The 22188-nt window shown below is 46.6% G+C and overlaps 2 protein-coding genes across 3 annotated transcripts; both read right to left on the bottom strand.

Moving 5' to 3' along the window:
- Positions 1 to 186: 186 nt before the first annotated feature.
- On the bottom strand, positions 187 to 10226 carry GPN2 (GPN-loop GTPase 2). Its single transcript, XM_037032694.1, has 5 exons — positions 9559 to 10226; positions 8838 to 8994; positions 4344 to 4504; positions 2992 to 3122; positions 187 to 936 (listed from the first exon to the last, which is right to left on the bottom strand). Exons 1-5 carry the CDS (start codon positions 9967 to 9969, stop codon positions 864 to 866), a joined length of 933 nt encoding a protein of 310 aa, XP_036888589.1. The 5' UTR covers positions 9970 to 10226; the 3' UTR covers positions 187 to 863.
- An 87-nt stretch (positions 10227 to 10313) lies between these two features.
- Positions 10314 to 17604, bottom strand: GPATCH3 (G-patch domain containing 3). Of its 2 annotated transcripts, XM_037032691.1 has the most exons (7): positions 17033 to 17599; positions 15402 to 15829; positions 12960 to 13134; positions 12591 to 12650; positions 11874 to 11995; positions 11623 to 11750; positions 10318 to 11178 (listed from the first exon to the last, which is right to left on the bottom strand). In XM_037032691.1, exons 1-7 carry the CDS (start codon positions 17466 to 17468, stop codon positions 11013 to 11015), a joined length of 1515 nt encoding a protein of 504 aa, XP_036888586.1. In that variant the 5' UTR covers positions 17469 to 17599; the 3' UTR covers positions 10318 to 11012. The 2 variants fall into 2 exon arrangements, with proteins under 2 accessions (XP_036888585.1, XP_036888586.1); XM_037032690.1 differs by having other exon boundaries at positions 10314 to 11178; positions 11623 to 11995; positions 17033 to 17604.
- Positions 17605 to 22188: the final 4584 nt, after the last annotated feature.

Here is a 22188-nt window from a genome sequence, read left to right as displayed (position 1 = left end):
CGTACTTAATATTGTTCTTTAAAAAATGCACTTTATGCCCTGGCTGGTGTGGCTCAATGGATTAAGCGCTGGCCTGCGAACCCAAAGGTCTCGGGTTCACCTCCCAGCCAGGTTCCCAGTTGGGGGCATGCGAGAGGCAACACTCTGTTTCTCTCTTTCTCCCTTCCTTCCCCTCTTTCGAAAAGACATGCATAAAATATTTATTTTAAAAAAGCACTTTGTACAAATAACTTCATTTTTAAAGTAAATTTTTAATCACTACTATAAATGGAAACTAGCACTTGCCAAAAGTAGAATAAAACCACAAAATAAATACAATGAAAAGAAAAAGTTAAGATCTAGCTAGGAAGCACTGCCTCAAGCTTAAGGATCATTGTTAAAACTGAAGAGTAACCTAAGTACACAATTGGAGAATAAACGTCAATCCTCTAGTATGATCCTGTGCTTTGGGGAAATACTGCCCTGTATGAAGAAACAGAACTCTTCTGAGGGAAGATGACATTCATTCGTTCTACCCCAGCTCCCTGGCTGGTTGATGGAAGTTTGAAAGCCATAAAACATAGAAGAAAATAAACTCTTGTATTACGGCACGTCCCACCACAGTCCAAGTGGGGCCAGCGCTGAACTCCTGGTGGCAGTGCCCAGGGCTTGTAAGCACTGACGATATGGTGGGTGCTTCACTTGAGCCTGGCTTTTAGGCAGGAGTCTTTTGCAGAACTGAGTGTCCCTTCATCAGTCTCCCACTCTGACTGGGAGGACTGTTCTTGGATCTGCAGCCTGCTGAGGTGTCCACTGCTCACCGGGAGTTGCTGCCTTCCCTAGTCATTCTTTATGTGTCTTATTCTCCAGAGCCCAGCTGGTGGTTATAGCTTCATGGCTTCCTGCTCCACTGACTGGTCTGAGGGTGCCAGGTACTTCTCCTGGATGCTCAGGGTGCTGCAGTAGAGTAGGTCAAGGATGACGGCATGGGCAGGATTTGACCTCTATGGTTGACTGCCTTCCAACCACATCTAGCAGAGTGCTTCCATCCTTTTCCCTTCCTCATAATTATAGCTTCAGGTAACAGGGACCAACTGGGTCTGAAAAGCCTATCGAAGCAACTCAACTCAAATGCTCCTATATTCACCTCTTCCCCATACTGCTGAGGGTCAAAGGACCAGAGAGTGGTAACCCTTCAGCTCTGCGTTATGACACACGCTCCGAGACAGACCAACATCATGCCCACTAGTCATGCCATTCTACTTGCAACCCCTGAGACCTGTCTCAGTCTCGGACTCCTATGCCTTTGTATACACTGTTCTCTTTGCCTTGCATTCCCTTTCCCTCTTAAGTCAACCAGGCTGACCCTTACTTTGAGATGATACAACTCAAATGCCACTACCACAGCGAAGCTTTATTTACCCACGCATGCCTCTCTTTATACCAATCCCTAATTATACAGAGTGAAGATTAACCCTAAGGAAATTAGGGTGCAGGGTAGAATCTAAAGTCAGCACAAATGAATATGGTTAAAAATATCCTTAAAATTCCTTTGTAAAGTAGAATATTTGACTGTCTAACCACTATGATGTACACCAGAAACCAAAACAATACTGAAAGTAAACTATAATGAAAAATTTTAAAAAATAAAATAACCATTCAGGGAATCAAAACCAAAATAAAATACCCTTAAAATTCTTTAAATCACGGATTAAATACAGTATCCATGGTTTTATGAATAGAATCCTGTATGATAAATATGACCGCATAATGTATGGTGTGCAAACCATCACAGCACTACTCAAAGTGCCCCTTCCCTATTTTGCTGGGTACACGCAGTTGACTTTGCCAACATTAACTGCGCGTGTGAGGCAGCTCCTCAGTCCCTCCTGCAGGCACTGGACGCTCTACTGCCATCATTCGTGACTCGTCTGTTTTCCTGTAAGCGTTGTTTCTCACGTGTGAAAGGGTCTGACACAGGTCAGTATGTGGTGGCTGGAACTATTGTCCTCCCTGTCCAAGGACTCTGGAGCCCTCCCACCCCACCTTGTCTCCAGTATCCTGTGTAGATGCCCCATGTCTGAAACCAGCTTAGAAAGCCTGGACTTCCCTTGTCCTGCCTCATGTGTCACCTCTGTGACCTGAGACACTTCTGCACATGACCTTAGCTCTACCCCGAAAGATCCAGTTCTGAAGGTCTAGCTGCCTCCCAGACAGCTCTGTCCCAGGGCCCCTCAAACAGAGCACATCTGTCAGCTCGCATCTCTTCTACCCATGTGACGAACATGCCCCTTTCTTTCTTTCCTTGCCTCAGTGACCAGCACAACCACCCACACCACTGTCTAAGCCGGAAACCAGAATCTAAATTCTGCTCCACCTCCATCTACCTTACAACCATGTAGTCACAAATGCTGGTAGTCTATCACCTTAGTATTTTTCTAATCCACACCCTTCTTTCTATTCTCACCATTAACATTTCATCTCTTCTCTTCTAGAGACTGTAAAACCTCTCCTGCCCCCCATCACATTCCTTAAATGTATTTTCCGCACTTGGAGCTTTTCAAAAATGTACATCCGTTCATGTCACACCCTGCTCAACAACACTACACTGGCTGCTACTGTTCACCCAGGAGCTGAAGTCCACACTCTCCACCAGGGCACTCACGCACTTTATTGCCAGACCTGCACCCCGCCTACCCCCCTCACACTCAAGACACTAGGCAAACTGAACCCCTTGCTTCTCTCCCAAGTGACCATGCCCTTTCATTTCTGAGCCTCTGTATTTGCTGCTCCTTCTTATCAATATCCTTCCTTGTCCTCAGATACAACCAACCCTGAAGCCTTCTAAGGGTCAACCTTTGTAGATGAAAGACAGCCACCTGGGAGCCCAACTGGTCCACATAAAATCAGTCATCTACAATGGCAGATGTAGCCATTCCTGAGACCCATGTCTCATTCCCTCTCCCTGCCCCTCAACCTGATTGCAGCTAAGAGGCTAGACAGCAAGGATACGAGGAGAAATGGAAGTCAGCTCCCATTGCAGCAGACATCATGGCCTCCAGGCTTCGCTGCTCTTGAACCCCGAAGCAGTAGCCATTGGCTTTATCCACAGCCTGCAGGACCCGCTGGATACTCTCTTTGTCCTAGGCAGAGAGGAAAGAAACAGCTCTTGAGTAAAACAGAGGTGTGTGGAATCGAGGTTATATCAAACTGCCTGCTGTCTCCAAACACCCTCCTCAGCCTTCCCTCACGAAGCCTCTGTATATGCAGCTTCCTTGGCCTGGAGTAGTTCTCCATGTTCCCAGAGGCCTGACTAAAGCCCGTTTTCCCTGACCACCAATCCACCTCAATTAGAACAATAAGCTCCTCTATGCACAATCACAGCCCCCTGGGTTTATCCCTATTGTAGCTCTGATCCTACCATCTTACTATTAATAAATTATTAACTCATGTACCTCCCCTACTCAACTGTGCCACCCTCAAGATCAGGGACTCATTTGTCAAAGTATTCCCAGTGCCTGGCATAGTACTTAGCTAACTGTAAGCAACCAATAAATATACATGTAACTTATTTATTTACTCATCCACATTAAAGTAATAAGAACGATTCGTACATGTCAAGAAAAAAAGATCAAAGTAATGTATTACAGTTCCTTACCACAACGCCTAGCATAGAAAGCCTTCATTAAGTGGTAGCTGTGCCCTGGCTGGGTAGCTCAGTTGGTTAGAACATCATCCCAACACACCCAAGTTGTGGGTTCAATGCCCGGTCGGAGCACACACAAGGTTCAACTAATAAATGCATAAATAAGTGAAACAACAAATCGATGTTTCTCTCTAAAAATCAATTTTAAAAAAGTAGTAATTGTTATAATTAATATTATAGAATTCAACTCATTTTAGAGACGAGTGTGGCACTAAAAAGGGAAGAGACAAGTTCACTCAAGTCTCCCAGGTTATCTTTGCAGGGTGAAGGTGAGAGGCACAGTGTTGGATATGACTTTGCAAAGTTAACAAGCAGTTGCTCATCTTAAAGGAGCCCAAGAGAGACTTGTTCCTGGCTTTGGTCAAGTCCCTTGCTGGTGATTTTCTGATCTCATTCATTCTCATACTGAGGAGGGAACATGTGTGGAGAGGACCCAGAAACATAGAATAGATAGGGCCAAAGTTTGGCCCATCCCCTTTACTGGAATCCTGCTCACCAGAGCCCACTGGTCCCCAAACCAAGGGCAGCGGATGATAATTGGACCCAGGACAAAGAGCACTGTTTGAGCCCTCAAAACCTACTGTACACTTGGCTTGGTGAGGTCCCAGGCACTGCCAGAGCCTAGAGCTAAGGGAAGAGGCTCCTTAGTCCCTGATACCTGGATATTGAGAGGAATGAAGGAGACCAGGCTGTAGTCTTCAATGAGCTGCACCAGTTTCTCATTGAGCTGACGGTAGTGGCGGAAGAAAGGGTCAGAAGCCAGGTGATCGAGCAAGTAGGAGAGGTCCAGGACCTCTGTGTAATAGTCCAGGTTGAAGGCTAAGGAGAGAAACCAATGTTCAGGAGTAGCTGGTATCAGGGTAAAGTCTCAAGGACAGGAACCGTATTTTTTCTTTCTTTCTCTGCCTTTACTCCTTCCCTCACTTATTCTTTCAACAATGACACTAAAATGGTTACTAAGAAGAAAATAGATAATTTCACCTCCTGGCTCTGTCAATTACTAGCTGTATGGACAGGTACTTACCTCATAGGGTTACTGTGAGGGCTACCAGTAAATGTTATAAACCCCAGTGCCTGGTACAAAGAAGCACTTGATCAATGGTAGTAAATGATGACATCCAACATGTACCAAGTACAGTGCTTGGTGCCTCCCTCCCGAAGCTCAGTCAGGTACCCACAGAACCCAGCACATACTATAAGGACTTTAGCAGGGTGGCATCTGGGTAAATCTCTTTCCCTTTCTGGGACATTTCCTTCTTAATATAAAATGAGATCAGACTAGATGACTCAGAGCTTCCTGACTTTCAGTTCTGTGACTACAAACTTCCCACTAAGAGAAGGAAAGTAGGAGTGCATTGTCCACTGCAGACTGGAAAATCAGGCAGTTGAGCTGCTCAGCAGGTCTGTCCCAAAGTGAGATGAAGGACTAAGCTCTGCGAGATTAGAGATTCATCAACTCACTCCCTGAACTCTGCCTCCAACATTCTAAATTAGCTCTAATTGGAAACTGACACCCCTCCCTAGCTGGTGTGGCTCCATGGATTAAGTGCCAGCCTGCGTGCGAACCTAAAGGCTGCTGGTTCAGTTCCCAGTTAGGGCACATGCTTGGGTTGCATGGTCCCCCACTGAGGGCCTGCAAGAGGCAACCTTCTCTCACATATTGATGTTTCTCTCTCTCTTTCTCCCTTCCTTCCCCTCTCTCTAAAAAAGTAAACAAATTTTTAAAAAGGAAAGAAACTGACACCCCTGTGCTTTCAAGAAAGAATCTCCTGGGCATTCCAACAAACTTCTTGGGTCACTTGACAGGTACGTTTCTCAACGAGAATTAACAAAGTGGAGTCAGGTACACCTGGGTTTAGATTTCACCTCAGCTAATGCACTAGCTGTGTGATTCGTGTAAGGTCTCTGGGCCTCAGGGGATTTGCTTATCAGCCTCTTGTGAGGATGACTGTCAAGAATCAAAGCTAGGAAGGTTGAAGACCACCACATACCCATCTGGACTCGAGGATGTGAAGGGGGAGAGAAGCTTGGGAGGACTACAGATCTGGGCATAGGTAAAATGGGGCTTCTGGGCTTGCCGAGAGATGAACCAGGACTCTGACTGACTCTGACTGACCAGAGGTGCTGACATCCCTCCATGTCCTGACTGGCAGCCAGCAGGCCTTTCCTGGATAAGGGCCCGACACATCACTCTCCCAACAACCTCCCTTCCTGCTCTTTGCTGGTTACTTTAGCTGTCTTTTTTTTCTTTGTGGTAGAGATGTTATTTAGAACTGATGCCCCAGCTCAGCAGAGCACTAATTTTGTGGGAAAGAAATTCTGGCCATAGGGTCCTTATGAAACTGTACTGCCTCATACCAGCCTGCTCTGCCCTCAATTTCTCTACCTTGATAAATGTCATCACCCTTACTTGTCCACTGGCTTGGTCAGAAACCTTGAATGTCACCCTTAATTCCTCCAATCCACAAACAAATCCTATTTCTTGAGCAAGTTTTGAATTTATTTCTCTCCATTCCCATCACCACTGCTTGGGCTGCTGTGAAAATCTCCTAAAGCAGCTGTTTTCACTCTTGTCCCTTTCAGTTCATTCTCCACAAAGCAGCCAGAATGACCTTTTCAGTTCATGTTATTCCCCTGCTTAATAATCATCAATTACTTTCCTGTGTTTAAATGGTACAGGTTTTTCCCTGGCTGGTGTGGCTCAGTGGATTGAGAGCCAGCCTGCAAACCGAAAGATGGCTTGTTTGGTTCCCAGTCAGGGTACATGCTTGGGTTGCAGGCCAGGTCCCCAGTTGGGGACCTGTGAGAGGCAACTGATCAATGCATTTCTTGAACATTGATATTTCTGTCTCTCTCTCTTTCTCCCTCTCAAAGTAAAAATAAATACTTTAAAAAATAGGACTTCCGCCAAGATGGAGGTATAGGTGGAAACACTGTGCCTTCTCCCACAACCAAGTTTGACTAAAACAAAGGTTTGGAGAAACAAGGACACAACCAAAGGACAGAAAATTGAATTATACGGAAGTCCGACTACATCTAACCGTTCAACAGGGACGGTAAGAGGGGCGGAGCCAGCAGCGAGCAGGGTCGGGCAGGACAGGGCCCCCGACCCAGGCGCGCAGGCAGACGAGAACCAGTTGGGGTGCGGGGCAGACCGCGGGCGCATATTCGCGCACAGTGAGACAGACCACGCAGGCCCCAGGGGGCGAGGGCTGACGGCGGTGGCACACTCTCGAGCAGTGGGACGAAACGCATGGGCCAGGTGACGGCAGCAACTTCGGGCACCGGTGAGGGCCAGGGCGGCAGGCGGCAGACGGGACGCCAGAGTCCCTCTTTGACCCCGCACCCACATACAGCGTCACAACCCAGCGACTTAGTTGCCCTGTTCTAGTGAACATTTTAGGGCTCTGATCCTGCTATGGAACAGGCACGAACAACCCGAAAGATGGCACAAGAAGAACTCAAAGTCCCAGAGCCAATAACTCTCAGCGACCAAGAAATTGCCAGCCTCTCAGAAGCACAATTCAGGACACTATTTATCAGGATGCTCACAGAATTGGTAGATTATAGTCACAAATTAGAGGAACAAAGTCACAAATTAGAGGAATATATGAAGGCTAAACTAATTGAAATGAAGGGAGATGCACAGGAAACCAATAGTGATGGAAAGGAAACGGGGACTCAAATCAATGGAATGGACCAGAAGGAAGAACAAAACATCCCACCAGAAAGGAATGAAGAAATGAGAATTCAAAAAAATGAGGAGAGGCTTAGGAACCTCCAGGACATCTTTAAACGTTCCAACATCCGAATTATAGGGGTACCAGAAGGGGGAAAGAAACAGCCACGAGTGGAAAACGTATTTGAACAAATAATAAAGGAGAACTTCCCCAGTCTGGCAAAGGAAATAGACTTCCAGGAAATCCAGGAAGCTCAGAGAGTGCCAAAGAAGTTGGACCCAAGAAGGAACACACCAAGGCACATCATAATTACATTAGCCAAGACCAAAATGAAGGAGAGAATCCTAGAAGCATCAAGGGATAAGGGGACAGTCACCTACAAAGGAGTACCCATCAGACTGTCAGCGGATTTCTCAAAAGAGACCTTACAGGCAAGAAGGGGCTGGAAAGAAGTATTCCAAGTCATGAAATCCAAAGACCTACAGCCAAGATTGCTTTATCCAGCAAAACTTTCATTTAGAATGGAAGGACAGATAAAGTGCTTCTCAGATAAGGTCAAGTTCAAGGAGTTCATCATCACCAAGCCCTTATGATATGAAACGCTAAAGGGACTTATATAAGAAAAAGAAGATGAAAAATATTAACAGTGAAAGGACAGCAAACACACAGCTACTAACAACCACACCTAAAACAAAAGCAAACCAAGAGGACAGCTAGATCAGGAGTGGAACCATAGAAATGAAGAACACATGGAGGGTTAGAAACGGGGGTGGGAGGGGGAGAAGAGGGGAGAAGGCACAGAAAATAGCATAGAAGGTAGGTAGAAAATAGGGGGGAGGGCAAGAATAGTGGGGGAAATATAGAATCTAAAGAACTTGAGACACGTGGTTATAAACTAAGGGGGGCAGAATGGTGGGGGAGGGAGGGTGCGGGTGGAAGGGATTGAAGGGGGGGAATAGAACAACTGTAATGGTATAATCAATAAAATATATTTAAAAAAAATAGTACAGGTTTTTAGCCCTTGCTGACCTCTCTGACCTGACTGCCTACCACCCTTTCCCTGACCACTATTTTGGCTATCCTGTCTCACCCACTTTCCTTGAACACAAAAAGCACTTTCCTGCCTAAGGGCCTTTACTCGTACTGGTCTCTGCCCAGAACAGTTCTCCCTTGGTAGACTCCTCACCATTCAGATCTCAGGTCAGATGGCACTGCTCACTCCCCACCACTCACTGTCCTATCATTCAATTTTAATTCCTTCGGAACACATATTGCCATCTGTAACCCCCTGCCCCCCAAACCCAGAACAGTATCTGGCACAAAATAAATGGGCAGGGGTCATGATCTGTCTGTGGCTATGACCACCAGGCCATGCATGGTCCCTGGAGGTGGCTTCCTTCAGTTGAGATCTCTGCTTCATTCTGGCCTAGCCACTACCCTATACCTTGCCTGACCAAAACAGGAGCACTTACCTAGCTTCCCATAGTGCTCAATGAGGTCCATCTTGGAGAGGATGTTGACATGGGGCAGCTCTACATGCAGCATGGTAGCCAGGGAGGTACACAATACTGAAATAAACTTGGCCGGATCTGTGCAGTAGTGAGAATCCACCAGGTGGACAGCAGTCAGCTGGGAGGGGGGGAAGAGACAAGGTGAGAGCGGTCTGCGTAAGCAGAGAAAATCAGGGCCTATGTCTCCTCAGTCAGACTGGGGGTGCCTGAGGACAAAGTGCAAGCCCTCCCCATTAGTTTCCTCCTTCTATTTTGTTCTAATAGCCACACTCCCAGGAGATACAAGCATTTTCCTTATAAGGTGCCTTGCACTGAGCAAGGCATCACTGGGCAAATGGTTCGATTTTCACTACATCTGACTCCATTCTTTCACTTAATCTTGCCCCCAACTCACAATAATAATCGCCACGTCGTTTCCCACTTAACTCCTTCCATACTTCCAACAACCCCAAATTGGGCACGAGCACATCCATTTTACAGATGAGAAAACTAAGATTCAGAGAGAAACTGACTTACCCAGGTCCACATAGTGAGTCAATGGCAGAGCCAGAATTCTAAATCACACCTGTTATACTCCAAAGCAACTCCGCCCCTACCTCGCTGTGTGATATGGGGGTGTGGCACGTCCTGCCTGCCTTAGTTCCTTCATCTGCAAAATGGGCCTGCCCGACCCAAGACGCACCCTGAGGTCCCAATGGGCCATCTGGGAGAAGATGCTGCGCAGGGAGCCATGGTGCGTGCAGAGTTCCACTTGGCCTGGGCAGTCGAAGAGGAAGTAGTGGCCGCGGAGGGGGTCAAGCTTGGCACGCAGCCAGTCCAGGTTGGCCTCCAAATACTCCATGCAGTACAGCAGACCGCCGTTGGGCCCCAGCCGCAGGGCGTCCATCACGTCGCTCAAGCCTACCAGCTCGCTCACGTCCACCGCGCATTCATACGGCAGCCCATCGTTGGCCGGGTCCAGGTTCACTACCGCCACGCGCCGACCGAGCGCGCGCAAAAACTCGCTCATGCCCAGGCAGTACGTGGTCTTTCCTGAACCAGGTGGGCCGATCACTGCCTGCCCAAAGGCCGTGGTCAAAGCAGCCCCCGCCATGAGTCGCACTCGGTCCAGGTAAGCTCCAGCAGGTAAGCGCGGCGAAGAAACAGGGAGGGCGACCGCGCCGGAGACGAGAGCGAGGGCGACGGGACCTCTGGTGGAGGAGGAGGCGACGCCCTAGATTTGCCGAAGAAGCAAGGAGCCGAGCAACGCAAAAAAATGAAAGGCCCGGTATGGACCGCACCAGCACCGACTTCCGGATGACATCGGAAACGTCGGGCACCAGAGAGGAAGTCCCGCCCTGACGGTGACGACATTGCTTAGCGCCAAGAGTCCGGGCGGCGCGCAGCACTTCACCCCCGGCGGAGGAATGGGTCGCGTTGTGAGGCATCCTCGGGCAGTTGGGGTCCGGGCTAGGAACATTTCCTGGGATTTTCCCAACCTTCCTTCAGGCCCAAATTAGAAGAGAAAGAGAATTCCGGTCATACTTCTTTATTCCCCTTTGGGTCGCAGGTGCGGGCCACCTGCCGCGGATTCTCCCCCTAGTCAGTTGTTGCCATTTAAGAGGTAAAAGCAGTGGAGGGCCCGCCCCAATACCGTCTCTTCTGAGTACCACAAACTTTCTCTTCCAGGTCCCTTTTCCACTCTTTCTGGCCTTCACGGTGACCACACCCCAAGGAACGTTGTTTTGATAAATAACCTCAGTAAATCCAGCTTTTCAAGGTACAGGGGGAGGCAACAGCCGCAAGCCCAAACAGAGACCAGGATTAGACCACTGAAGAGAGGTCATTAAGCCCTGGTATCAAAGGGGAGGGTATGGGGCTTTCTGTAAAAATGCCCCTGAGGTAGAGAGCCAGAAGGCAAGTTCATAACAAAGCACCCTGAAGAAGCCTCGAAGATTGCTGCTCCCCAGACTTCTTGCTTTCATGGGAGAATTCTTCATGCTTCCCAGGCAGTAAGGCTGGGGCAGAAGGCTGCCATTGTGCACTTATGATTAATCCTGAGTAAGGAAGCCCCTGAACCTGTCACTTAGGCTCTGAGAAGCTGTCCAGGGCACAGCTGGGGCCCCTCATAAAGGTCATGTGTTAGTCTGAAAAAGGTCATGTCTTAGTCCGAAACTTCATGCTGGTGGGTGGCTGGCGGCGCAGCAGCAACTCCCCTTGGTCCTGGGGTAGGGGCTCATCATAGATGGTGGAGATGAGCCCCAAACCAGTTCCACGGGGTCTCTTCAGTTGCCCAAATGGCTGTAGCTTCTCTCCGTGGTACCTGGATTAAAAAGGACCCAGATGTCTCTGAAACCCCAGTTAAATGGGTTGGGGAAGGACAGGGAAGTAGCTACTACATATCCGGTTTGTTCCAAAGACCAGAGCCTTTAAGTCTGGATCTTTGCTCTCCAGCCCCCTTATCCATTCACCGATAGTGCCAGTAACCAGGGGCCTCACTGCTTTCAATTTAAGTTGTATGCAAAGTTTAAACAACTGTCACTTTTCTGTGACTTCCTAATGGCAATCATCAAGCCCAAATTCCTCAGACTAAGGGAACGACCTCCCTCCCCCAGGACATCCAGACCTATTTTTTTCTATCTAACTATTCTGAAGTTCACCCCCTAGGAGTCTCCAGCACCCACCCCAAAACCAGAGGGAAGGGGGAAGCACGGTATAGCTGAAAGGCTAGCTTGGGACCCCAAAGAAGTTCCTTAGCCATACTCACCCCAATCCACGCTTGCATCTGGGGTGCTGGCCATCATTATCCAGGGCCTCAGGCACTCCTGAGCACCGGCTGCCCAGGCCCTGGCCCTCAGCCCAGCCCTGCCGCTCCATCACCTTCCGCCCAATGCCCTGAAAAGGGAAGGGAGAAGACTCAAGAGATGGGGCTCTCGTGGAGGGCAGGGGATGGAAGGTGGAAAGAATAGGGGCAGAGAGGGACAAGAGGTCAATGGACTGGGCAGGCATAGTACTCACCTTGGTGTGGCGCTCAAAGGTGCCCACCTGGTGTTCCATCACAGAACAGTCCTCCTGGCCAGCACGGAGTCTTCGTTCCAGACGCATTTGAACAGAGTCTCGGGCATCCTTGTCTCCACCATCTGAGGAAGCAGAGCCCAGTTTGCAGAAGCATCTCTCTCAGCAGGAGGGAAAAATCAGGTTTCTAGGACTTTGTCACAAAGTTTACATATTCATCTTTATGGTGTTTTATTACTTTATTATTTTCTCTCATTAGACTGGGAACTCGCCAAGAGTAGGAACGACGGTTTTCCCATCTTAATAGATAAGGAAATTATGGCGCAGAAAAATCATCTGGCCAACAAATGAAAAATAGAATTAGAACCCAGGTCTTCCCCTTTTCTCCCCATCCAGGTCATTCTTGACTCCGGAATCTAAATTCTTAACCAGAGTATAAGCTCCTGATTGCCACTCTACCAGGGTCTGTCCACCAGAACCGAGATTCCTGAGGGCTGTCCTTTCATGTCCTTGCTCCATAAAGGAAAAAGGCTCTGCCAACAGCCAGCACTTAGTGCACTCAACTAGAGATGTCTAAAGACGGGAACACTCAAGTGAGCTACCCCAAAGGAACGGGTGTCCTGTCTCAGCTTCTACTAAGCAGGTCTGGTAAACTTCACTGCAAGACCAGGCCACCAGTTCCACCTCCCAGTACCGCAACCCCTGGCCCAGGACCAGTACCTCTGTCGTAGTACACGCTCATGTCCACATCCCAGTCATCGGCTGTCTGTTCATCAAAGTCTGCAGGTATAAAAGCATTAGCAGAGTGAGCTAAGGACTCTCAGTTCTGTTGAGGGTTAAATCTAGACTTAGACATATGTTCTAGAACTTGAGGCCTTTGATAGTAGTTTTAAATTTCTCCTCTGGGAGGGTCATTCAGAATTTGCAGGAGGGCATTTTCTTTCCACCCAACTAATTTCCCCCACCCTGAATAGGATAACTGGTCCTTCATACACCGGCAAGGTAAGCTACTTTCCTAGTGCTTTATTTGGCCCACTACCAAGGAATGCAGCAGGAATCACTCCCACCCTTGACTGGTGCCAGTATTACCTCCTTCTTCCTCCCGCCAGAACTGGGCGTCAGTGTAGAACACCAGACCAGAGCCGCCCTTCTCCCATTTGAGCTCAATCTCCTCCTCAAAGAGCCGCTCAGCGGTACGCTCTTGACCGGTAACATCTTCATGCAGTGCTTCATGCCGCTCCCACTCCTCACCCCGGTCATCGTCCTGGGAGAAGGGGAGAGGTGACCTGCCTATTTAGCTTCCTGACCTTAGGCCCACAAGGAGGTCAGCTTAGGGGACAGGCCCATGAAATGCACCCTCAGCACTATTCCTCCAAATTCTTCCCAAGATGAAACACATATTAGGCTCTTGAGGCCTTGACCAACCCCTCTCTCCATCCCATTTCTCAACATACTTTTCTTTTTCCCCAACAAGCCTACTTCACTCTTACTTCTGTTGTGTTTTTTTTTGTCATATTTTCCCCCCTACCTGAAACATCTGCTCTTCTCTTTCAACACCATGTCTTCACTTGGTTAAATCCTCCACCTCCCTCAAGGTCTACAGTCTACNCCCCCCCCCCCCCCCCCCCCCCCGGCCCAACTCAGGCCCACAGCACTCTCACTGGTCTCAGAACTGCTCAGTTTTAATCAGCACCACTGTTTAGGCCTTTGTATACGGTATCCCAAAGAAAGAAGGGACAAGAACTAATACCTATTTTCTACTGTGTAAGGACCTTCACATAACTTAGCTCCTTTAATCACCCAACAACCNCAACCCCTCTCTCCATCCCATTTCTCAACATACTTTTCTTTTTCCCCAACAAGCTTACTTCACTCTTACTTCTGTTTTTTTTTTTTTTTTGTCATATTTTCCCCCCTACCTGAAACATCTGCTCTTCTCTTTCAACACCATGTCTTCACTTGGTTAAATCCTCCACCTCCCTCAAGGTCTACAGTCTACATGGAACCCGCCCCCCCCCCCCGNGAACCCCCCCCCCCCCCCCCCCCGCCCGACTCAGGCCCATAGCACTCTCACTGGTCTCAGAACTGCTCAGTTTTAATCAGCACCACTGTTTAGGCCTTTGTATACGGTATCCCAAAGAAAGAAGGGACAAGAACTAATACCTATTTTCTACTGTGTAAGGACCTTCACATAACTTAGCTCCTTTAATCACCCAACAACCCTATGCGGTGAGCACCATTACCCCCATTCTACAGGCAAGGAAACTTGGGATCAGAGGAACAAAGTGATGTGCACAAGGTAGTATGTCTATACAGTGGCAGAGCCAGCATTCAAACCCAGCTCGCCACACTATACAGCTTTCCCAATGTTCTCTTTTCAGGGAGATTTCAAGTTCTTCAATGGCAGGAAATGGTCGTAGAATATCTTCAGAATGCTGTGCTAGGCCCTGTGTTTATACTGCTTGTCTGGACTTGTGGAATGGTAAGATGAATCATGGTTTGAAATCTTGGGGGTCTGGGTTAAACTCCAAGAGGCCTCAGGAATCACTGTTGCAGAACAGGTGCCAGAGAAGTCAGTACAGTACCACATGAGGGTGCGGTCCAGATTGTTAGCGACTCTATGCTTGAAGCTTTGAATGCATAGGTGGATTACTTTCTACCCAATGTGTGGGGAAAAAAAAGTTTCCCAATCACAGGGGATGTAGGGGATGGGTGGACATAGCAGAGGATATAGGGGGGAATAAATAGTAATGGAAAAATACAGTAAAATTAAAAAATAGAAAACATAAAAAACAAAGTTGTAAAATGGAAAAAAAAAGTTTCCCGACAAGTCACACTTCCCCTGACTTTATGCGTGAATAACCAAGTTTGGAGAAAGAGGTAGAAGAAATGTGTATTTCATTGATAAAACTGAAGTGGAGGCTAGTGTTCAATCCACAGACTCAAGGTCAGAAAACAGAGGTGACTTCTCAGCCACATAATGAAAGCACAGAGATCAGACAAGCAGCGAAGGGGAGTGGGTGCATGTGGCAGCTCTACCTCTCCTTCCTTAGATGATCTTATCTCTTGGTGGGTTTTCATCTATGAAAAGGACTCTCCTTACATTCCTGCTGAGGAGTGAAAAGAAGACCCCTTTGAGAATCTTCTGATAAAAGTTCTGGCCCCTCTTCCCCCAAAATTGCATAGTTACACATGCAATTTACATTTAATGCCAGGGAGTTATAATTCTTTGGAATCCTCCCGAGGACTCCAGGTTCAGAACTCTTGTAATATACAACTGAAAAGAGGTATTCTTTTTTTTAATTGACTGATTGAGAGAAAGAAAGAGAAACACTGATTTGTTATTCCACTTATTTATGCATTCACTGGTTGCTTCTTGTATGTGCCCTGACAGGAGATTGGACCTGCAACCTTAGCACATTGGGCAACTCTCCAACCAACTAGGCTACCCAGCCAGGGTGAAGGGTAGTATTCTTAAGGTCTTGGCTTCTCTAAGCTGCCTGCAAGGACAGGGTGGCTGACTGTACTCACATCATCTGAGTGTGACTCTTCTTCCTCCTCTTTTTCCCCTTCTTCCTCTGGCTCTCCACAGAGGCCGGCTGATATGTCTGTCAGGCAGGTTCCCTGGGGTATTTCCTCACCCTCAGCTGTGTACACATGCTCTTCCTGCTCCACAGTCTCTGAGTCCTCATACTTGAAAGGCACGTTGCCATAGCGCCTGGAGGAGCCTGTCTTGGGGAACTGGAGCTGCAGCTGGGTGATGATCCGAGGGGGCAGGCGGCAGGTCCGGATCAACTCCAAAAAGACATGCAGGGGTGTCCCCACATTTCCATTGGGCATCAGCACTGGTGGATTCAGCTCTGGCAACTGCTTCAGGTCACCAAGAGTAAAGGCTTCTTCTCTCTTAGCCTTTCGACTCTGCAGTTCCTTCCGGGTCTTGAAGGGAAAGGAGCCCAAACCTTGAGAAGCAGCGAGAAGAAATGGCTCTTGAAACCTAGAAAGCCTCCAGCAACACTTGAGCCAGAAATTGGTCAAGGTTTAAAAATCCTTTAGTCTAATGTTGTTCCTTCCTTTCAAACTTTCCCAGAGTCCCTTCCTCCATTCTCTGACCAGTACCAACCAGTAATTTTATGCAATTTCTCATTACTTCAGTTGAGCACACAAGTTTCTTCCAGATTTGGTTCCTGTTGACCTTTTGGTTCTTAACTGCCACTAACCCCAACCCCTGCACACCCTCATATCATGCTCCAGCCACATCGAACACTTTAACATGTCCTGAACTTTCATGGGCTTTCATATCCCTATCGGTTTCTCCTCCTCTGTCTTCTCACGGCACTTAGTGATAAACAGCATATGCTCTGGAGCAAAACGCCTGGGTCTGTATTGTGACTCTGCCTCTGTAACCTTGGGCTAATATAATTTCTGCATCCCTCAGTTTCCTCACCTATAAAATGGGTAACAATAAATCCTGTCTTACAGGATTGCTGTGAAGAGTCAATAAAAAAATGAAAGGCTCAGAAGAGTGCCTAGTAAGTACACAGAAGTGCTTAGTAAATGTTAACCATGAGAATGGCATCTCTGTGACAATTTCCTTTTTATACACCTGACTTCCTTTCTGGACTTTGTGCACAGAATGTGTCCAACTGGTCTTTGCCTACCAGCTGGAGTAACACCAGGTCTAGCAATATAAGCTGGGTTTGTTGAATGAATGAATGAGTGAGTGACAGGGCTGTGCACTGTTTCTTGTTCCTCATCAAAGTGATTTCCCATGAAAATGGGAGCTGTCCTGAGAAAACAAAAAGTCTTTTCATTTGCATCTTGCTAAGAGAGTGCTGGGTGGGGAGCAAGGAAGACAGCAGGATAAAGACAATAAAAGGATTAGAAACCTGATTTCCTTCTTATCTTTCTGTGTCAGTACAAAAATCAATCCCTTCAAAAAGAAAAAAAGGGTCTTGAAGGGGACATATTCATCATCCGTGTAGGCCCCTTCCTGTTTTTTTTTTTCCCTCCGAGTAAACTAACGTGCAACTTGAGCCTGAAGCTCTGTCCAGAAATGATCTAAACTCCTATAGAGACGTAAACAGAGAACTGACTTATCCTCATCACCTGTCAGGAAAGGGGCCTGCGTCCCAGGTCCAGTTTATTATCTTTCCCAACCTTACCTGATGTCTCCGCAGGTAACCGAAGTCTGCGGATGAAACAACGACCAGGCAACGAAGTCCCCTGGGAATCCAGCCACCTGCGGCCCGAGTACATGCGAAGCAGGCTCTGGGCTTGAGCCGCCCCCCGTACCGAGATAACGCAGCAGCAGGTGCGGAGCTGGGCGAGAGCAGAGTCCCGAGTGGAGAAATCGTGGGCATCGGTGACTAAAGTGTGGGCAAGACTCTGGCCCATAGGAGCTAGGCCGGAGTCGGGAGCAGCCTGGGGAGCTGCCCGCTCAGGACGATGCCGATAATGGAAACAAAGGAAGCCACAGCCGCTCTGTTCCCGGAACTGGCTAAAGTAGCTCCGTAGCTGGGCCGAGCGCAACTCTGGAGGGATGCCACTCACAATTAGGTAAACTGCCGCTTCTTCCTCCCCATCTCTGGGCGCCGCCATCTTGGGTTGTCACATGACCGGCTGGACCCAGTTCTCTCGAGAACACCGCAAGCGACGCAGAGAGTCTGTGTCACGTTGCCGTGTAATCCGTGATTGGTTCGCCGGGGACTGTAGAATTGGCACCTGTAATTGAGGAGGTTTCCGGGGAGTTGTGGGGATTATCGTCCTACCAAGAGAAGCCGGCGACGATGGAAAAACTCACCTGAGCTCTGGCCTGGTGGCTCACTTGGTTGAGCTTGGTCCCATATACTAAAATTTTGGGGGATGACTTTCCCGAAAGTTAGGGCACATTCCCAGGTTGCGAGTTCGATCCTGGGATGTGTAATAGAGGCAACCCGTTGGTTTTTCTCACTTCAATGTTCGTCTCTCCCTCCTTCTCTCTGAAATCAGTGAACGTACTCTTGGTACGTACCCTTGGGTGAGGACTTTTTAAAGAATAATTAATTAATCTTTAGAGGGGAAGGAAAGGAGAGAAGGAGAGAAACATCAGTGTATGGTTGCCTCTCATGAGTCCCCTGTTGGGAACTGGCCCACAACCCAGGCATGCGCCCTGGCTGGGATTTGAACCATGATCGTATGGTTCGCAGGCCCACACTCAATCCACTGAGCCACACCAGCCAGGGCTTTTTTCTTCTTTTTTTAGAGAAAAACTCACCAGAGAAGTGGGATTACAGAACTCATAAACTCTTAGGATCAAATTAGAAGCCTGTGAGAGGTGCAATTTTCAAGACTTTTAGTTGTTGGGGAATCTCCCCAATCTAATTTCAATTCTTACCTTAGACTTTTCAGTAGTTCGCCCATTTATTCTTCCAAAACTCTGGTGGACTTCACAAATCACTAAAAAGAGATAATCCAGTTGAAAATTGGAGCGAAGTCACTTGACAGAAAAGAAACACTTCCAATGAATTCTTAAAGATGTTCAATCTCTTTAATAATAAAGGAAAGGCAGGAAGACTCATTTCACATCTACCAGATTGGCAAAAAAAAAAAAAAAATTAAATCCTTAAATGTTGGTGACAAGGTGGAGCAAGTGGAGATACCATACCCTGTTGGTGGAAGTGTGAACTAGTATAACTACTTTGGAAAACAATTTGCCCAGTAAAAGTGAAGTTGCACATATATTTTGACCCAGCATTTCCACTTATAGGTCTATATTTTAAAGAAATTTCTTGCTTGTTTATCAGGAGGTGTATTGACATAATTGCACTTTACCAACTCTGTGAACCTGGAAACCAGGGAAGATTAAGAAACCTCTCAACCTGTGTTCTGGAAAGAACACAAAGAAACAAAGAAAGCAAAGAAGCACCCTTCTCTGACAGATAAAACATATGGGCGCCCCCTTGTTTACCTATGATAATGTACAGGCTTCAAATTCCAATTCTTGGCCTCATAAACGCTCAAATGAACTGCTTGTCTCCACTAATCCATCACAACAAAAAGTTTATTAACCATGCTTTGGCTGGTGTGGCTCAGTGGATTGAGTGCCAACCTGCCAATCAAAGGGTCCCAGGTTTGATTTCCCAGGTTAGGGCACATACCTATGTTGTGTGCCAGGTCCCCAATAGGGGGCGCGCGAGAAGCAACCACACGTTGATGTTTCTCTCCCTCCCTTCCTCTCTCTAAAATAAATAAAATCTCAAACCAAACTTTAGTAAGCTTCTCTCCTTCCCCCAGGTCCCTGAAATTTGCGCCCCCCAACACCCCCCTCAGCCAGCACACAAGCCCTCCTTAACCGCCCTTCCAGAGAATAGACTGGCTTCAGGGTAAAACCTCTCATGAGGCCAAGGCCAATCCTGGCCATTTCACATCCTCACCACCAGTTCTTTCTAGCCAGTTTACTCTTCCCTATGAAAGAATAACTCTTTTGCCTAATGCTTGAAACACATGCAGATTTTATGATCAGAGTGTTGTTCCATTACAAAAGCTTCCCACTTCCTATTGCAATAGTTCCTTTCCTCCATTGCAATAATCATTTCAAATAAAGTCTCTCCTTACTAAGTCCAAATCTGTTTTTATTTGACAGTATATATGAACATTCAAAGATGCATTTTTTGTAATAGAAATAAATTGGCATTTAGTACCAATAATCTCAGATACATAATATTGAGTGAAAATAAGTCAGAAAACACAATTATCCTATTTATATAAAGTTTAAAAATGCAAACTAAAAATGCTTTTATGGGTACATAAATAAGTATGCTTTAAAACCATAAAGAAATATAAAGAAATGGTTAACCTGAAACTCAGGGTACTCATTACCTTTGAGAACTTCAAACTTGATGATAATAATGACCTATAGGGCAATGATGAATGTTCATTGTACTGTTATTTTTTAAAATACTTTATTTATTTATTTTTAGAGGGAGGGGAAGGGAAGAAGAGGGAAACATCAGTGTATGGTTGCCTCTTGTGTACTGCCCACCAGGGACCTGGCCTGCAACCCAGGCATGTGCCCTAGACTGGGACTTGAACCAGTGACCCTTTGGTTCACGGGCTGGCACTCAATCCACTCAGCCACACCATCCAGGGCCACTGTACTGTTATTCTTTACATGTATTTTATAAATATTACTTTGTTTTATTCAATTTTAATAAAGATATCTTAAATAGGAAAATAACTCACTTCAAAAACCTAAAGCAATGGTTACTTTGTGGTGATCAAAAATTTATACATATTTGAGAAATAAAAAAATAAAAACAATTTTAATGATCATCTGGATAATTGTGAACAGAGACAATGTTATATCTGGATTCTAAAATTAACTGATGGAAGTATAGGTTGGTAGAACCATTTTGGAAAACTGGCAAGATCTACTAAAGTTGAGCACACTTTCTATAACTTGGAATTTCAGTTCTTGCTATGTAGCAACAGATCTGCAAACATCTGTGCACCAAAAGATATGTACAAGAATAACCCTAGTAATATTATTTGGTGAGCCAAATGTTTATCAGCAGTATATGAGTAAATGAGTTATAGTGTATTGGGATACTGTACTATGAAAATGAATCAATTGCTGCTGCACAGCAGAAGGATGACTCTCAGAAAATATCCAGTGAAAGAAGAAACATACAAAAGAATACATACTATATGATTCCATTTATATAAAGTTTAAGACAAGCAATCTCACTTATGAAATCAGGAAAAGTGACACCCTTTAAAATTTTTTTTAAAAATATATTTTATTGATTATGCCATTACAGGTGTCTCATTTCCCCCTCTTCATTCCCCTCCACCATGCACTCCCCCTCCTCCACCTCCCCCCTCTTTAATTTATGTCCACATGTCTCAAGTTCTTTACATTCTATATTTCCCCTACTCTTCTTGCCCTCCCCCTATCTATTTTCTACCTACCGTATATGCTACTTATTCTCTGTACCTTCTCCCCCTTTCTCCTCCTCCCACTCCCCTGTTGCTAACCCTCCATGTGTTCTTCATTTCTGTGGTTCCACTCCTGATCTAGCTGTCCTCTTGGTTTGCTTTTGTTTTAGGTGTGGTTGTTAATAACTGTGTGTTTGCTGTCCTTTCACTGTTAATATTTTTCATCTTCTTTTTCTTATATAAGTCCCTTTAGCATTTCATATAATAAGGGCTTGGTGATGATGAACTCCTTGAACTTGACCTTATCTGAGAAGCACTTTATCTGTCCTTCCATTCTAAATGAAAGCTTTGCTGGATAGAGCAATCTTGGATGTAGGTCTTTGCCTTTCATGACTTGGAATACTTCTTTCCAGCCCTTTCTTTCCTGTAAGGTCTCTTTTGAGAAATCAGCTGACAGTCTGATGGGAACTTCTTTGTAGGTGACTGTCCCCTTATCTCTTGCTGCTTCTAGGATTCTCTCCTTCATTTTAATCTTGGGTAATGTAATGATGATGTGCCTTGGTGTGTTCCTTCTTGGGTCCAACGTCTTTGGGACTCTCTGAGCTTCCTGCATTTCCTGGAAATCTATTGCCTTTGCCAGATTGGGGGAGTTCTCCTTTATTATTTGTTCAAATAAGTCTTCTGCTTGTTGCTCTTCCACTTCCCCTTCTGGTACCCCTATAATTTGGATGTTGGAATGTTCAAAGATGTCCTGAAGGTTCCTAAGCCTCTCCTCATTTTTTGAATTCTTGTTTCTTCATTCTTTTCTGGTTGGATGTTTCTTTCTTCCTTCTGGTCCACTCCCTTGATTTGAGTTCCAGTTTCCTTTCCATCACTATTGGTTTCCTGTGCATTTCCCTTCATTTCAATTAGTGTAGCCTTCATTTGTTCCTCTACAATCAATCAGTTCTGTGAGCATCCTGATCACCAGTATTTTGAACTGTGCATCTGATAGGTTGGCTATTTCTTGGTCGCTTAGAGTTATTGGCTCTGGGGCTTTGAGTTCTTCTTGAGCCATGGTGTTTTGGTCTGTTCGTGCCTGTTACTTACGTATGAGGGGCAGAGCCCTAGGTGTTCACCAGGGCGGGGCAACTCAGTCGCTGGGTTGTGACGCTGTATGTGGGGGTGGGGTCCAAGAGGGGTAATGGCGGTCCCCTCTGCTGCTCCCCGCCACTGGGGCCTGCGTGGCCTGTCTCACTTCTGACTCCTTAGCTTGGTTTATCTGCATGCGAATGTGTGACCACAGTCAGCCAACTGCCACCTTGCTCCCTCACTGGGTCCACCTGTTGCTACCCCACACCTGGAATCTGCCAATGGCTGCCCGTGTGCCTGGGGGGTGAATTTTTCCTGCCTGACCCCGCTC

The sequence above is a fragment of the Sturnira hondurensis genome, unplaced genomic scaffold (assembly GCF_014824575.4).
Source record: "Sturnira hondurensis isolate 20B ecotype Veracruz unplaced genomic scaffold, ASM1482457v3 Scaffold0021555, whole genome shotgun sequence".
NCBI lineage: Eukaryota > Metazoa > Chordata > Mammalia > Chiroptera > Phyllostomidae > Sturnira > Sturnira hondurensis.
This window is presented reverse-complemented; position numbering and strand designations above follow the sequence as displayed.